The 17,546-nt window shown below is 42.4% G+C and overlaps 1 protein-coding gene across 1 annotated transcript; it reads right to left on the bottom strand.

Moving 5' to 3' along the window:
* Positions 1-326: 326 nt before the first annotated feature.
* On the bottom strand, positions 327-16,853 carry sash3 (SAM and SH3 domain containing 3). Its single transcript, XM_015947840.3, has 8 exons — positions 16,643-16,853; positions 13,963-14,058; positions 12,979-13,113; positions 12,275-12,410; positions 11,553-11,710; positions 11,072-11,284; positions 10,842-10,986; positions 327-801 (listed from the first exon to the last, which is right to left on the bottom strand). The coding sequence occupies exons 1-8, from the start codon at positions 16,697-16,699 to the stop codon at positions 551-553; spliced, it is 1,191 nt and encodes a 396-aa protein (XP_015803326.1). The 5' UTR covers positions 16,700-16,853; the 3' UTR covers positions 327-550.
* Between the last annotated feature and the right edge of the window lie 693 nt (positions 16,854-17,546).

Genomic DNA, 17,546 nt, shown 5'->3' with positions numbered 1-17,546 from the left:
GAATGAGCTGATAAAGACATTTAGGGATTGCTGAAGCTGTTGGGTTGAGATCAGAACTTACTAAAGAGATTCTGTTGGTGATTTTTGTATGTGGAAAAGACAAGCTGTGAAACACGTTAAAGCACTTTTATGTTTATTTACACAACCTCCTCACAACAACACGTTACAGACAAAATTGTAACAACTAAACTCAAATCACACAAGAAATGAAATATTTTACATTCATGAACAAACGCACCACAGCATCAATACGTTCACACACTGAGTCGGAAAACAGATGTCTAAAAGGGTTAAGTTGAACCTCTCCTTATAACCATATAAAATGATGCCTGATATGAAGCCATTTGCCACATTTCAGAATGTGTTCACAGAATGAAGCCAGCTGTGACACCTGCAAGCACGCAGTGCTGCTCACTCTGAACGTCGCCAGGACAAGCTAGTTCTGCTGCAACACACTCTCTTCCATGAACTGGAAGTTTTTTTGGTCTGTCTTCTTTCTAATTGTCCCTTAAAACCAGGGAGGAGAAAGTTATTTTTTTTAATTTCACTGTCATTCATCCACAGCCAGCTGCTCCAGATGTTGCTGCACAGCCTCTACTTGCTCTGTCTGGGTTTCCTCTGTCTCTTCAGACTCCTGTTTCCCTGTTTCTTGGTTCGACTCTTCCTCATTCTTTGGCTCCTCGCGTCCGTTCTCCAGGTTCTCTGAGCTCTCAAAGCAGCCCGAGTCCCTCGGCTCCTTGGTGTCCTCCGCAGACCTCCCTGCTTCCTCCTCCTCCTCCTCTGGCTCTGACTCGTCTTCAGCTACACGAGACAAAATTTATTTTATTTTAATATAGAGCATTTCAGAGCAGGTCTTTGCAAGTCCTCCTCCTTGTCAAAGAGATGCTTAATGTGTTTTATATAAAAATATGGATTAAATCAGATTTAAAGTCAGGTTGAGATAATCCTTCATTTTAGGCTTTCTTAACAGTTATTTTAGTTATATGCTTTTGCCAAATACATACATTTGTGCCAAAACATGAAATTTAAAGAGCAAGTCACCCTCAAATCAACTTTTTTTGTTGATAAACTATATAAATGAGTGTCTAATTGCTCTGTAGACACGCTCAGTCAATATTTTGGCACTTTAGTTAATCTTAGTTAAAATTTAAATAATCTGCCTAAAACTGTCAACGATGCACCGTTGTCAGGCAAAAACTCAGCACTGCATTTGAATTTAAATCTGCCATCGCTATTGGCTAAGAGGTACATTATGATGTTAGATGGTACATTTGATGTCACAATGTCTTGAGTGTGTGTATTTGTTAGTGGCTCCGCCCTCTCGGTCTGCTAGGTAACAGCATTTGTTGCATTTTTCAAACAGGAAGTGGAAGTTGAGTAAGAATCTGGCAGGGGGTGACTTGCTCTTTAAGACAGATGCACACACACATGCGCACACACACGCACACACACATGCACACACACACACACATGCACGCACACACACACACACACACACACACACACACACACACACACACACACACACACACACACACACACACACACACACACACACAGATATATTAAATTCATAGCACAATATCATAATTTATGCGTCAAATAATACAACCACAAACACTGTTGGATCTTTATTATTATTATTATTATTATTATTATTATTATTTACTTTTTTTGTTATTTATTAACATACTATTTATACATTTATATACTTATTCCATCTTATTCACATGAAGGCGTCATATTTTAGCTACTCACACACACATCTATGGGTGCACTAAGGTTTGTCTCATGGAACGTACATGGGGCTGGCTCTAGAGAGAAGAGATTAAAAATTTTTGATCAGTTAAAGAGAGTGCAAGCAGACGTAATATTGTTACAAGAGACTCATAGATCTGCCACATCCGCAGATGAACTTAAGACACCTGAGTTTCCCAGCATGTTCTCTGCCTGCTATAACTCTAGGCAAAGAGGTGTAGCTATTTTAATACACAAAAACATCAATTTCACAGTATTGGACACAGTTTCTGATCCAGAGGGTAGATTTATAATGTTAAAATTATCTGTACAGAACCAACGCTTATGTATCGTCAGCATATACTGTCCAAATATTGATGACCCTCCATTCTTTCATAATTTTTTCTCTGTACTCTCCGAACACTTGGACTGTCCACTTATACTGGGAGGTGATTTTAATTTTTGGATGAATTCCTTAACAGACAGGCTCAGTACAGCTGGGACTCAGCGCAATTGGCAATCCACTAACATAGTTAAACAGTACATGAGTGATTATGGGCTTTGTGATGCATGGCGATCTCTTCATCCTAACCGTAGAGAGTATACTTTTTTTCGCACGTCCATCACTCTCACTCACGTTTGGATTATTTTCTAGTCAGCAGCTCATTGTTGGCTGACATTTCAGACACTGAGATACACCCCATAGTTGTCAGCGACCATGCTCCGGTTTCTTTAACTCTGGTAAATAAGAAGACAATCCCACCAAGCAAAAACTGGAGGTTTAATACATCACTGCTTAAAGACGAATGTTTTATAGATTTTTTTAAAAAGGAGTGGGCTTTATATTTAGAACATAATGACCTGCCTGGAACATCAGCACCTATTCTTTGGGAGGCAGGAAAGGCAGTGATGAGAGGTAAAATAATCTCTTTCTCATCACATAGGAAAAAAACAGAAAACAAACGTATTCAGGAGTTAGAAGAAATCATCAAGTCTTTAGAGGCATCCACAGAAGAAGAGTCAATGAGCAAATTACGTAAAGCTAAATTAGAACTTCATGGAATTATTGACAAAAAGACACAATTTTTAGCACAAAGACTACGAATAGAAAACTTCGAACATAGTAATAAATCAGGTAAATTCTTAGCTAGCCAATTAAAAATAAATAAAGAGAAAACTACCATATCTGCTGTTAAAGACTCAACCGGGAATATAGTTAATGACCCTGAAAAAATAAACAACACCTTCAGAGACTTTTACCAAACTTTGTACTCACCACAGATAAACCCATCAGATAATGAGATCAATGAGTTCCTTGACAGGATAACACTTCCTAAATTATCAGACAGCCAAGTTACAGTCCTGGACTCGCCACTAACATCAGCGGAGCTCCAGGAAGCCCTTAAATCCATGACTAATAGGAAAGCTCCAGGTCCAGATGGGTTCCCAGTAGAATTCTACAAAGAATTCTGGATCATTCTGGCTCCAACATTTTTCAGAATGGTGAGGGAAATCGAAGAGAGCGGCAGATTACAGCCAAACATGAATTCAGCCAATATTAGTCTCTTGTTAAAACCAGGCAAAGACCCAGCATTTCCAACCAGCTATCGCCCAATTTCTCTTATTAATGTTGATCTCAAAATAATTTGTAAAGCCCTGGCCAAAAGATTAGAGAAGGTAACCCCCTTCATAATACACCCTGACCAAACTGATTTCATTAAAGGTAGACAGTCATCCACAAACTCACGTAGATTACTTAATTTGATAGATTTCTCTTACAGTAGAAACATAGAAACTAGTATACTATCTCTAGATGCAGAAAAAGCTTTTGATAGAGTTAACTGGAAGTTCTTATTTGCAACTTTACATAAATTTGGCTTTGGGAACTTCTTCATAAACTGGCTAGAAACATTATACTGTTCACCAACAGCACGTGTCAGGACGAACGACCAAATATCAGCTAGCTTCTGTCTTCAGAGGGGGACCAGGCAGGGATGCCCACTCTCCCCCTCACTATTTGCTATCTTTATCGAACCACTAGCAGCAGCAATTAGGCAAACAACAGATATTAAAGGGATAAAGTGTAAGAAAATAGAACATAAGATCAGTCTTTATGCAGATGATGTTTTACTCTTTCTCCAGAATTCTCAATCCTCTCTCTCCCAAGCAATAGAACTGATAAACTCTTTTTCAAGAGTTTCAGATTACTCTATAAACTGGTTAAAATCCACAGTTCTACCAATTAATTTCTCATTTGTCAGTTTGCTTAATACACAATTGGAGTCAGGGAATATCACATACATGGGAATTAATATCTCTCCCAAGTTAGCAGATCTAACCAATCTAAACTACATCCCACTTTTAAGGAAAGTGGAAGATGATCTTGCAAGATGGAAATCCTTACCAATATCACTCATGGGGAGAGTGGCTACAATTAAAATGATGGTCTTACCCAGAATAAATTACTTATTCTCGATGTTCCCAAACAAACCACCAGCTGACTGGTTTAAATCTCTGGACTCCTCAATTACTAAATTCCTTTGGCAGGATAAACCTCCACGAATTAGCTTAAAAACGCTTCAGAAGACCAAAGACAGAGGAGGACTGGATTTACCCAACTTTTATTATTATTTCTTAGCCAACAGGCTGCAATATATACCAAGATGGTTGCAAGATAACCCATTAGATGAGTCCTGGTTAGATATAGAACAGACACTTTGCAATACGATAGAGCTTTCAGACTTACCATTTATTAGCTCAAGCATAAGAAAACATGAAAGCTTCAAAAGTATTAGTATCAGCACCTCTCTGACAGCATGGTGGGAGTATCTTAAAATGACAGAGTCTTCACTAGTACCATGCAGACGCACACCTATCTGGAACAATCCTGACATTTTGCAAAACAACAAAATGATGAACCTTCCGGACTGGAAAAATAAAGGAATTCTATACCTGGAACACATATATGAAGGATTGGACTTCATCCAATTTAATCAAATAGTCTCCCAATTTGGAATGGATAAGAATAGCTTTTTAGAATATCACCAAATTAAATCTGTAGTCAAATAAAAATTTAAGCTCAATAAAATAGAATTACAAACACCACCAAGGGTATTAGACTTTTATAATCTCAAACCCCCCAAACTACTGTCTAAAGTATATAAGACACTGTCCAAAATAGACGATAAAATTGCAATCCCTATTGAAAAATGGGAGGTAGATCTATCAGTTAGCTTTGACCAGGACTTCTGGTCCCAAACTTGTTTAAAAACTTTTAAAATGATCAGACACCCCAATTTACAATTAATTCAGTACAAAATTCTACACAGAGTACACTATACAGGTCATCGGATGTTCAAGATGGGGTTTGTGTCGTCTGACACCTGTACACACTGCACAAACAACATTCCTGACAATTACATTCACGCACTGTGGTCCTGTCCACCTGTCCAGGAATTTTGGGGTAGAGTATGTGAGGATCTGTCAAAATGTCTGAAATGTCATATCCCAACTTCCCCCTCTCTTTGTTTACTGGGGAAGCTGGACGATGTCCCGATTGCAACATCTTTGGTTCACGTGGTTCTGACTGCCATATGCATCGCTAAGAAAACTATCCTCTTGAATTGGAAAAATAGAGAAAGTCTCTGCATTAACCAGTATAGAAATATTTTGTTAGATCATATTGCACTTGATATAGCCTCTGCTTCCACTTCAGATGAATCTCTCTGGGCTCCTTTGATCGGTTCCATCACATAGCGAGGGTGGGGGGCCGTTGATGTTGTCCTGCAGGATGGTGTGGGTGGGGGTGTGTGGGGTCTGAGTTTGGAGTATCCGGATGTTCCCTGGAGGTGGGTTCACTGGGGGTGTCTGGGACTGGGGGGCCGTTGCCCCCCTCTGGAGGTGCTTGGGTTGCCTCGGGGGGTGGACTGCTGGCGGTTGTGAGTGGGGCCTCTTGGGGATCTTGGCGGCCGCCATGGGTCACTGCCTGGCGGCTGCAATGCCCCTGGGTGGCTCTGGGTGGGGGCCTGGGGGCTCGGGGTTTGGGGGTGGCCGGCCCCGTGTGGGGATCTGGGCGGGGCCTTGGGGGTCGGGTCCTGACATGTATGCTGCCGGGAAGAAGGCAGGGACACCCAGCAGTGCCTGGCCCGGGTTCGGGGGCCTCAGGCAGGCCTTGGCTCCTCTGCCGTTCCATCACAGGGGAGGGGGAGGTCCAGGAGGGGGAGGACCCAACCTTACCTGGATGTCCCATGTCTTATATATTCTGGAAGTTGTGCAAATGCAGGGGTGGGCATAGATATTCTGCTGGGGTGGGGCTGGGTTGGTGCCCTCGGACTCCGCGAGGCTCTTTAATGCTGCTGCTTTGGGCCCTGGCAGGATGGGCTGGGGTCTCCATGCCCTGGGTGGCAGTTTGACAACAGAGGTGCCTATTGGGGCCAGTAGGGGAGCTGGCTCCCTGGAGGGCTAAGCCCAACCAGCCATTCCTCCCCATCCCCGCATATTTCTCTCCTTCTGCTCCCTCACATCATCACACAAACATACACATAGGACCTTGGGGGGTGGGCAAGTCAGGGAGTGCGGGTATGGACCCCATTTCCGCATTCCTGTGGAAACCTGCCCCCCAATTTGATTTGCACTTTATACACTTCCACTGACGACATTCCACACAAACACACACTTAGGGCCTTGGGAGTGAGCACATTCAACGGCATTTGGCAGGGGGATATTTCAGCCTCCTCCCGAGTGCCGGTGCCCACTTCCAATTTTAAACCGCACTTAGACACTGATGGCTGAGGGTGTAAGTGGGGTGGTGCGGTGGCATCAGCTGGCATATGCTGGATGATGCCTGCACTGCCCACTCACCACAGCCATGGAATACACCTCATGATCACACAACACTATATTGGAGCAGCCGGAGGGAGACTAGGGGTCTTAGCCACCTCTGTTGTTGCTAGGCTTCCTGGGGCTGGAGGCTAGGAGGGAGATCTGGCCGTCTGGTTGGGGTCTGGGGTGGTGGGTTGCTGTGCTCAGCGTTGGGCGGGGGAGCCTGCTCATCAGCACCCCAGCAGAAAGGGTCAAACTCTGGTTACCGGTGATGGTTGTACCCAATGTGCAGCAGTACCGGGACCAGAGTGAATAGGGTGTGTATGGGGAGCATGAGTGGGTGTCCGGCGTGCATTTTTGTCAGTCTTGGGTTGTATGTGCATGTGTGAGCATGAGGGAGGGAGCGTGTGACTGTGTTTGTGTATGACTGTATATGTCAGGTGGGGCCTTTGGGTCCTCCCCTCTCCTGGAACTTCTCTTGATGATATAGATCTCTTCCCCCCTCCCCCTGCCACACCTGGTGTGGGGGCTTGTGCCTTGGTCTGCCTGAGTGTTCGGGGCAACCGGGTCTGGGGGTTTAAGATTTTGGCATCTGCCTGTTAGATCCCGGTGGCTGCCTGGTGGGGTCTGGGTCCCTGGGCTCTGCTGGGTCCCCGGCGGGGGTGGTCGCCCCTGGGTCCTGGGTCGCTGGGTCCCGGGCTCGGCCGGCTAGGGGGTGGGAGGCTGCGGGCGGGCCTGTGGGCTTGCCGCTGATATCTCCCGGGACTCTGCCGGCTGCTGGTTGTGGCCCCCCGGGGCGATCCTCTGTGCCTCTCGAGGGGGGCGGGGCCTTCCTGGTTGCAGTCTCCTTGGGGTTCCTGCGTTCTGGGGCAGCGCCTGGATCTCTGGGACTTGGAGCTCCCCCGTCTCCTGCGCATCTTTGGGGGGCAGATCTGTGGTCCCTCACACTCTCTGTTGGGCGCTCCTATAGAAGAACCTTAAATAAACAAGCACGTGTACACACACAGGTGCTCACATGGTGCTCTCAAAAGTATGGGCTTGGGCACGTTAAACACAGGTCTTAAGACTATGGTGGGCACTTAATGCGTTGTGATTTATTATCGTGATTCTTCAGTTAAGCAATGTTGATTATATATATATATATATATATTTTCTTTTCATCAAGTTGACGCAGTGATAGGTAGATCTTGTTGTATTGTTGTTGTGTCCCTTTTTTGTGTCCCTTTGTTTTGTTTTTTTTGTCTTTTTTCTGCAGGTCTGGAAGCAGACTCTTGTTCATTATTGTTTATTTTTGTGGAACCCCCCCCCCCTCTCTCTCTCTCTCCCCACCTTTTCTTTTCCTCTCTCTTTCACCTCTGTCTCCGTGTCTGGTCGGAATTACAAAGCATTCAACAACAATAACAATAAAGTTTTAAGTATCAGACGTGACATTAAAAGCAAATGCTTTGATGCTCCACCTGAGAATAAATCTGTAAGGCTTGTCACCAGCATTCAGACATCAATTCTGCTTGCTTCACAACCAGACAGGACACGGTAAAAAAAAAAGAAAAAAAAAGACAGATGCTAAATGAGTTTTGGTTGTTTTGTTGGGATCTTTATAAATAAGACTCTAGCTATCATGTTTCTAGTCAGTATGACTCTAAAACAGACTTGGATAAAGAGATACTCAACATTTGGGATGCACCTAACAACCTCCACCACTTTCAGAAAATGTTATTAAAATTGAAAAAATGAATGCTTGTTTAAAAGATGAGCATGTATTTCTGAAGCCCAGATGAACAAAGGGTCATTCTGCAACTGCAGTGTGATTAGCTGCAGGTGATCAGTAAACTCAGCTTTTGTAGCCAAATAAAATAAATCAGAGTGGAATCAGTGTTTACTGGTTTCTAAATTTGATATCTGAGCAGTAAATTTGAATCTGTGTCCATCCATCCATTTTCAGCCACTTATCCAGGGTCGGGTTGTGGTGGCAGCAGCCTAACTAGAGGCTCAGACTTCCCTCTCCCCAGCCACTTAGGGGACTGATGATGATGAAGGTGTGTGTTGCTGATGTTGTTTACAAAGTGTGTAAATAAAACTACAAATAAAACAATTTAAAAAATAAAAACTGATATCTGGTGGCTTCTATAACTGCATATTTTATTTGTAGAGAATATTTTTAAAATGTTTAGGTTTCAATTCAAGTCAATTTATTTATATAGCGCCAAATCACGACAAGAGTCATCTCAAGGCACTACACATAATAAACATTCCAACATTTCACTGGTTTAAATCCCTATATTATAACAACTTGCCCTCACAGCCCTCCAATGTTTTGTTTTTGTTAGTATTTGGAGTTTTGACAATAATTAAGTTAACCATTATTCCACTTTCATGGCTAAAACAGTTTTTCTACCAAAAAATTGGATATTTTTATAAACTTTGTTTACTGAAAAACTCATTTTTGCTGTTTACAAATGTTTACTTTCTAAAATCCACCAGCAAAGAAATGCAATCTAATTTACATGTTACTGCCCTCACAGCCCTCCAAAGGAATGGCTTGTTGTAACAACTCTGAAAATCAACCAGTTACTGTGACTGATGTTCCAGCCAGTTCTCTGATTTGTTATGGTCATCACGTGTTCCACGACCATCTTCCAATCAGCTTAATCTGCCTCTGTTTTTGTTCTTATTTTATCCCATGTTTTTTTTCCAGTTGCTTTTTGCTGTTTGGCTACTTCGTCTGATTTATTTGTCAACCACTCACTCTTTAGTTCGCTTGCTTCAGGTAAGAAAAAGTTTTAAATCCTGTGCTTGTTGTTATAGTTGTAATTTTGGTTTACAAAAGGCAGTAGCATATATCTGCCCTCAAACAATGCCGCATGGGTAGCTACCACGTGGTAGCTTACGTACTGTAGTTTATTCAGTCTGTTCAAGTAAAGTCAAACTAACTAACTAATTGCTCACTAATTTATACTTTCCTTTTTTTCCCCTTCAGGCTGAAGCACAGCATCGGGCCACACAAATGGAGGCCCATTTTTCTGAGGCCATCTCTTTCATCCAAGCCACAGGGAGATGTGCAATGTATGGAAAACAATCTGAACATGTTGACACCCAGCAGAGGGTCATATGGACAATATCCGCAAAACACAGGTGTCGCCTGCACCCTTTCTGTTTTCTTTTTTCTTTCTTTTGCTATCATCTATCTATCTATCTATCTATCTATCTATCTATCTATCTATCTATCTATCTATCTATCTATCTATCTATCTATCTATCTATCTATCTATCTATCTATCTATCTATCTATCTGTCTGTCTGTCTGTCTGTCTGTCTGTCTGTCTGTCTGTCTATCTATCTATCTATCTATCTATCTATTTATCTATCATCTATCTATTATTTTTGATAATTTATTTTTATTTTTTTGAAGCGCCTTTGATTTTTATTTTGAGAGGCGCTATAAAAATGTTTTGTTTAAATTGTGTATGAAAATGTCAAACCTTTATGTAATAAAAAGCTGAAAAGTCAGTTTATTGTCCATCCTTTGTGAAATTACATCTGATCCTGCTGCCTACTACTAAACATATGCAGTAGAGCTTATTTTTTAAATGAAATGAAGACACCGCTGTCCTATATTACTTGTTTTTAAGGTTTTTATACATTTGTTTTGCCATTCTGGTTGTTTTTGCTGTTAATCTGCCATTAGTTTTGCAATATAATTTCCTGTGGTATCTACATAATGAATAAAAGTGACAAAAAAAAAGTTTACCTGAAAGCGTCTCTGCAACATGCCACAAACATTTAGTTCGTATGTTGTCACAACGTTACAATAGCAATGTTGTCACAATATTGCAGTAAAGTTGTGGATATGTCACGACAACCTTCGAGCAATGCCCTATGTGACGTTCTGACAACGTCGTAGTGGAACTTCACTTTGTATGTCGATACTACGTAACATACGACGTTCCGGCAACATCACAAGGTGTCAGAAAATACGTTGCGACTACGCCGTTGCAACAGACCTGTGTTAGTATGGATAGGACTCTTTCCTCTGCTTGATAGCAACCCTAGCTGCCGGTGTCCACCAGTGGGTTCGGGGATTGCCACCACGACAGGTACCGACAACCCTGCAGCCACAGCTCCGGTCAGTGGGAATTGAAGTTCCTTCTGACAGGAGACTGCCAGACATTCCCAGCAGACCCAATACGTCACAATATGTTTAGGCCATCCAGGTCTGACTGGCTGTGTGTGTGTGTGTGTGTGTGTGTGTGTGTGTGTGTGTGTGTGTGTGTGTGTGTACCTACAGTCTATGAGCAGCTCAGAGGCGTTTAGGATCTTGGAGCGCTGCTCTGGGTCTGTGATGTTCAGCTCGTTCAGGTGTGACTCCTTCAGTCCTGTGAAGTCCTCCAGGCTCTGGAAGCCGTGCATGGACAGTATGGGACTCAGCTCCTGGAACACACACCAGAAAAAGCCTTTTAGCCTGAGCTCCCTTTGAGGAGAGCCATGAGGAGATCCAGGTGCTCTCAGATCTCACCGTCAGGCCTATGCTATCCAGAACCTCCTCGAGGGATTTGGGCTTGGAACTAGACTGACGGTTCTTGCTGTCAAAGCGCCTCCGTCTTGCTACGGGGCTCTCATCTGGGAGGAGGTTGACATAGATAAACTTGAAGGATCCCACCTTGTTGTTGAGCTTTCCTGTCCAGGTACCCACGGGCGGCTTGTCGATGATGTAGATGATGTCTCCTTTCTGCAAATGAAACAACACATGAAGACAAGGGTGAGGAGAAACAGAAGACATTATCAGCTTCTGCTCAACCATCTCCGTGCTGCAGACTTTCAACATCTGACTTTTCCTGTGATGCAGAGTATGATTTGCACATGCAGTGACAGTAATTGGTCCGCTAGACCCGAACCAGCCGTCTTGTTTCAGTTTTAACAAGCCCCCTGGAGGACGAGACAGCGAGGCACAGACAGGACCAAAGGCCAGATCACAGACAAAGAATAACTAGACTCACTTGGAGTTTCAGAGACTCCACATCATAGGGGCTGGGAGTGAAGTCTGTGTGGACCAAAGCTCGACCGCAAAATGGCCCGTTGTATGAGACGCCGTTCTCCTCCAGTCTCATGCTGTCCCTCTGACAGTATCCGCTGTCCAAACTCTGTCTGTCGCTGCCTGAGGAGGACAAAACAGACCCAGTCAAACTGGGACACATACATACCATAATAACTCTTTGGATTTCTGTTAATTGATTATTCTGGTTTTATGCTGCAGTTTCTAAATTTGTTGAATTTGCTAATCAGCCAGAACTTTAGTTCCCATGATGCACTGGTGGATGTTAAAGGAGTCATTAATCAAACCAAGCTGTGCTTTTTAACCTTTCTTAGTAAAGTTCTGTCAAACTATGATTAATGTTGTGTTTAATAAAACATACTTGATCTGTTTCTATCCGCAGTTCTGTCTTTCATTTAGTTTCAGTCGCCCAAGGTTCAGATTTGGTTCAAAACACAAAAATAAATAAACGATCAGCAGGAAAATCAGACAAATGTAATAGATACAAGAAGGTTTGAATGAAAATATTCAACACAGGACTCATTTGTGAAGTTTTTGTGATGAATGGAGTGAACAAACAAATATGAATCTAGCATTAGTGTTGAGATTTTTGAGACCAGGTGTTTTATTCTCTCAGGTTGTGTAATTTATATGTTTATAATACGGCTTTGATGGTTGCACACTTACTGCCAGAGAGCTGGCGGCTGACGGGGCTGGGCGTGGTGTCCTCTGAGCCTGTGGAGCACACAGACGTCCTCTTTCCTGTCATCAGATCTGGAATCCAGTCGGAGGAGACGGGGGACAGCTCCTCACTACTCTCCCCCTGGAGACACAGAGGAACAGGAGACACTATGAGTACCTGCTACAGCTCACTAAACAATAACACTGATGTCACACTGAAACCAAATATAATTTAGGAGGAAAAAACTAAAAACAAAACCAACATTAGTGTGTGATCAGGCAAATCAAAATTATGAAACCTTATGAAAAAATAAGCTATTTAATTAAAATAAATTGTCACTTTTTTGTTTTAATTTAGTTGAAATGAAGCTACAGACCAGCATGCTTCACAGTCACTTCTGTGTGCCTCAATGACATCAGCATAAATCATAAAAGTAAATGATAAAATCATAATTTGTACGCTGCATGAAATGAAGTGCATGAATTTAAAGCTGAAAAGGACACAAATTAAAGTGAACGTGTTGTCTTACTGAGCCCCAAAATAGAAACCGATTGACAAACTACAATCTGCAGTGCAGCTTTTATCCACAAGGAGGAGACAAATAGTCTTCAAAGAAATGGGTTTAGATGTTCAGTAACAGTAATCCCGTGTTGCTGCTGCAGATAAAGGTAATGTAATGTGTTTTGTCACACGCGTGAAGCTTTTTTACCCCCTCCTCAGCCAGTGCCTTCTGCACCATCTTGGATGTTTTGCGGGTCATGGTGCGTGAGATGACGTTGCGCCACTTTTTCCCCAGTTTGCTGCCACTTTTTACAACTTCTTCTGCTGTCACTCCATCTGCTGCCTGGCATGGGAGAGAAAAACAATCAGCTGTCTCACAAAGGTGTGTTGATGTGGGAAGCCAGAATGTTTTTATCTTAAAAAGAGGTGATGGTGGAAAGTATATGTTCTCCTGTGACATTCGCATGCATGTTATCAGAGCGGTTTCAGGTCACGCAAATGTTTAACTCTCACAAATAAGAAAACCTGCAGGGTTTGTGGTGAGGAGGTTTGAACACACAGCTGAAAGTCACGCCGTCACACACCCACACTGCTGTGCCAAAACGACTGAAGGCATATGTTGCTTTATTTTCCTCGGGCAGAAAACATTAACCAGTGCTTTATTCTGCTGTGAGTTTCAGCTTCTCTCCTTTGAGTTCTGAGTACAAACAGGTAAGACAAACACAAGCCTGTGTCTGACTCAGAGGCTCTGTGCTTGACTAGCTGTCACCAGAGGACATCCTGTCTGCACCGTGCAGTCATCTGCTCAGCAACGCTTCTCATTCTGACTTCCTCTCTTTTTCTGTACTTCTGCACTCACTCGTCCCCCAGCTTCACCCTATGTGTTTGCTGGGAAGTGATTAAACGATTCTGTGAAATCCGAAGTTACACATCTGCTCACTTGTGCCACGGTGGCGTTAAATAAGGAAGCATAGGCAGTATATTTGTGTAACAGCTTTGTGCACGGTCTCTTTCTGGATGCAGCGTTGCTTCAGAGGCCTGCTCAAATTCACACAGAATCACAAATGAGGAACGTGATAAACTATATGCAGGAACAATCATTTAGGAACCTAATTAGACAAAGAGTTGATAAAGATGTTTCCCTCTTGTTTTATTTTTATGATTTGTGTGTGTTTGAGAGGAAAATGCTTACATTTTCCTCTAAGCTGAACTCCTTTTCTGATGCAACAGGAGAGGTGGGTTTGTGTTTCATGAAGTCCTTAAAGCTGCTGGATCGCTGCAGGGTCAACTGCAAAAGACAAAAGCAAACAAACAAAAACAACATGAGGTGACAGAGCACCATACATATCAGAGCAGCATACATCTAATTTGTGCACATGTGCATTCATCTAAACCTCCGTAAGCTCTGAGGAGCCGTCAGTTCAGCATACAGACGGGAAAGTATGACAAGGCCTTGCTCGGGAACTACTTGGTGGTTTAACCCCCCAATCCAACCCCTTAAAGCTGAGTGTCAAGCAGGGAGGCACTGGGTCCTGTTTTTATAAAGTATTTGGTATGACCTGACAGGGATTTGAACTCCCATCTCCCAGTCCCAGGACGGACACTCTACCACTGAGCTGGATAAATGTGGATCACAATTTTATATTTTACCACCTTCTAATTCTGAAAAACGTAGAAAATAAAGCTTTAAAGTTTATAAAATGAACAAGTCAGGATGTCATACTGTTCTTATAAACAAAGTGTATGATGATCTGACTGGTGAAATGAACACATCAGGGATCGTACATTTGCTAAAACAACGTATATAATGACTTGATGGGTAAAACGGCCCATCAGGGTATCATACGGTTGTTCTAAATAAAAGTACGTGATGATCTGTCTGGTAAACTGCCCATCAAAATGTCATACAGCTTAAAAATGTATGATTATCTGATAGCATATGCCTGTCTCACAGACTTGTACTGTCAGATAGACATACAGTACGCTGTAACACTCGTATGTCAATCTGACTGGACAGAACAAGTTCAGAACAGAGTTCAGAAAACAACTTCTGTCAATGCTTCTGTGGCTTTTTGGTTCAACACTGATAATGCTGTTCTCACAAATGGGAGAACACACACACACACACACACACACACACACACACACACACACACACACACACACACACACACACACACACACACACACACACACACACACGCACATACACACACACACGCACATACACACACACACACACACACACACACACACACGCACATACACACACACACACACGCACATAAACACACACACGCACACACACACACACACACACACACACACACACACACACACACACACGCACACACACACACACACACGCGCACATACACACACACACACACACACACGCACATACACACACACACACACACACACACACACACACACACACACACACACGCGCACATACACACACACACACACACACACACACACACGCACATACACACACACACACACACACACACACACACACACACACACACAACGTCCTTATCAGTAATAATACGTTAACATGATAACTCTGCAGAATAACCAACTGATCAGGGTTCTTTTCAAGGTTATTAGACAAAGAAACTTGACTCTTCACATTTCTGCACACTGCTAATCGAACTGCGACTACTTCTTTTCATGTACCAGTAAATACAGGAGAAAAAAAAAGGCTCATGGTGTTTCATGAAGTCACTGACTTCCACCGCTTTTATTCAAAAGGCTGATTTTGAAACATTTGAAAACAGAAAGCCAGTAAAACCAACAAGAAAACATTGTTATTGTGGTTTTAAGAGGATTAATGAAAACCAACTTTCTGTAGAACTGCCTTTTCTTTGAGTTAAAATGCATTAACAAACCAAATGTTTATTCAAGTTTAAACAAATAAAAATATATATTTTACTTCCTCTCCTCTGCAATATGCTATCCCAGGTACTTTTTCAGTTAAAACTGTTTAAAACTGAAACAGGCTTAACTTTTCAACCTTCCCTTTAAAAAAAGGAGGTTTTTATAGATCCAGTTATTTTTAATAATCAACATTCAGTTCTAGTTTTGTATTTAAAAGGTCAAAATTTGGATATTGCCAGTTTTGCACATTATTTTAGCAAATTTTGGTCTAATTTTCCATTTAACTTTTTTCTCAGTCTTATGCAGCTTTTTCTTTTTTCTTTGCTGAAACCACAGGAAACGGGCAAAGCTGAAGCAACTGCTGGCAGCCAATCATTGCAGACATCCAGTCAGTGCCTGCAGTTGGTAGTTTTTTTAAAACCTGAAGAATGAAACCACCAGTGAAGTCATGCAGCACAAGTGACCTTTAACTTGGTTTGTGTTGCTGCGTTTTCAGCAAGAAACAATCTTGTCTTCACTTTAAAATTTGGAACAAAGAGGTCCTGACAGTTTGGGAGATGTTTGCTGAGAACAAAAGTAATAAGACGTGTGATCTGATGGTATGAATTAGACGGCAGGAGCAGAGATGTGGATGGAAAAAGGGCACTGGTGTCGAGTAGGAGGCTGGATCTACGGGTAACAGCTGGATACAAAGGCAGCAGATGCCACAAAGCTTTCTCTGACTCACACTGCATCTGCAATAATGAATCATCAGCAGAGAATAGAGGAACTTGCAAAGTGCATGTTAAAACAGGTTTGTCAGAAAATACTTTAAACAGAGTTTTAGATAAAAAGTTCAGGTTCAACTCAGAGTTCTGCACTAACATCAGCGGACATCCTGTGTTCAGAAGAGGCGCACACACAGACAAGAGTCAGTGCATTAAACAACACTAAAATCTCATTTTGAGAACATTAGCTGCAACTTTAGGTAGGAGGCAAAAACTCACCTTCTTCTTCTGAGTCTGCTCCTTCTCCGAGGCGTTTGAGGGCTTTCGCCTCAGCATCTTCCTCCTCGGTGATCCACAAAATTCTTTAACAAAAAAGAAAAATAATAAAAACCTGTGAGAGGTTTACACAGTTTCTTAATCTGTGGGGAGATCTGCTGCTTTTCCGTGCTGTCACAGTCAGACTTAAATTAAGAGGGAAAGAGGAGGGCTGAGGTGCACTGTGCTGCTGCAGCCAAGTGAGGTGCACAGTTCAGGAAGTAACATGATCATGTTCAAACTGAAAAGGCAAACCCAGTTTCAGCACCACAAACAGGCCACTGGGTTCATTACATATACATTGCTCCTAGTGGCATGCCACGAGCCAAAAAGCTAAAAGTGAACTGACAAAAATAGTGTTTATGGAGGTTAATTTTCAGCTTATAGATGTGTGGTCAGTCAAATTAAATCTTACTCGAGGGAAGTCTGAATGAAGTAAAGCCAAAAGGAACACCTGAGCGGTCTGTTTGCTCACAAAACTTTAGTTTTTGCACGTTGATAAGCTGTAGTCATAGCAAGCACATGTAAAGTGTGGAAGTGAAACAGAACCAAGGTGACATGTTTGGAAACCGTGTAACAGCTTTGCAGATGCACGAAACCACATGTTCATAAAAGTCCAGCTACTTCTGCGGGAAATGTCTACTCTTCACTAAATGCTTTACTAGACAAATAAGCAGCAAAGCCAAACCACCCAGAAGGGACAACCTCGACAAGGAAACTTGTGTGACTCAGAAATGTGCACGCATTTGAGTGTACACTTAGTCTGCAGGACAAGACAAAAGCACACTAACAGTAAGTGTTAAAGAGGGAAGTTCAATGCAAGGCAAGTTTAGCTTGTTATTTTGGTGGTGAACAAAACCGCGTGATG

Source organism: Nothobranchius furzeri, chromosome 1 (genome assembly GCF_043380555.1).
Source record: "Nothobranchius furzeri strain GRZ-AD chromosome 1, NfurGRZ-RIMD1, whole genome shotgun sequence".
Lineage (NCBI taxonomy): Eukaryota > Metazoa > Chordata > Actinopteri > Cyprinodontiformes > Nothobranchiidae > Nothobranchius > Nothobranchius furzeri.
Note: the sequence above shows the minus strand (reverse complement) of the source record. Positions and strands in the feature narration are given on the sequence as shown.

Excerpts from the sequence above, each read along its gene's own strand:
- sash3 (XM_015947840.3), bottom strand. The coding sequence starts at position 16,699 with ATGCTGAGGCGAAAGCCCTCAAACGCCTCGGAGAAGGAGCAGACTCAG. Across the intron at positions 14,059-16,642 it reads AGCAGACTCAGAAGAAGAAG|TTGACCCTGCAGCGATCCAG; the intron begins GTGAGTTTTTGC and ends TGTCTTTTGCAG. Across the intron at positions 12,411-12,978 it reads AGGCACTGGCTGAGGAGGGG|GGGGAGAGTAGTGAGGAGCT; the intron begins GTAAAAAAGCTT and ends CTGTGTCTCCAG.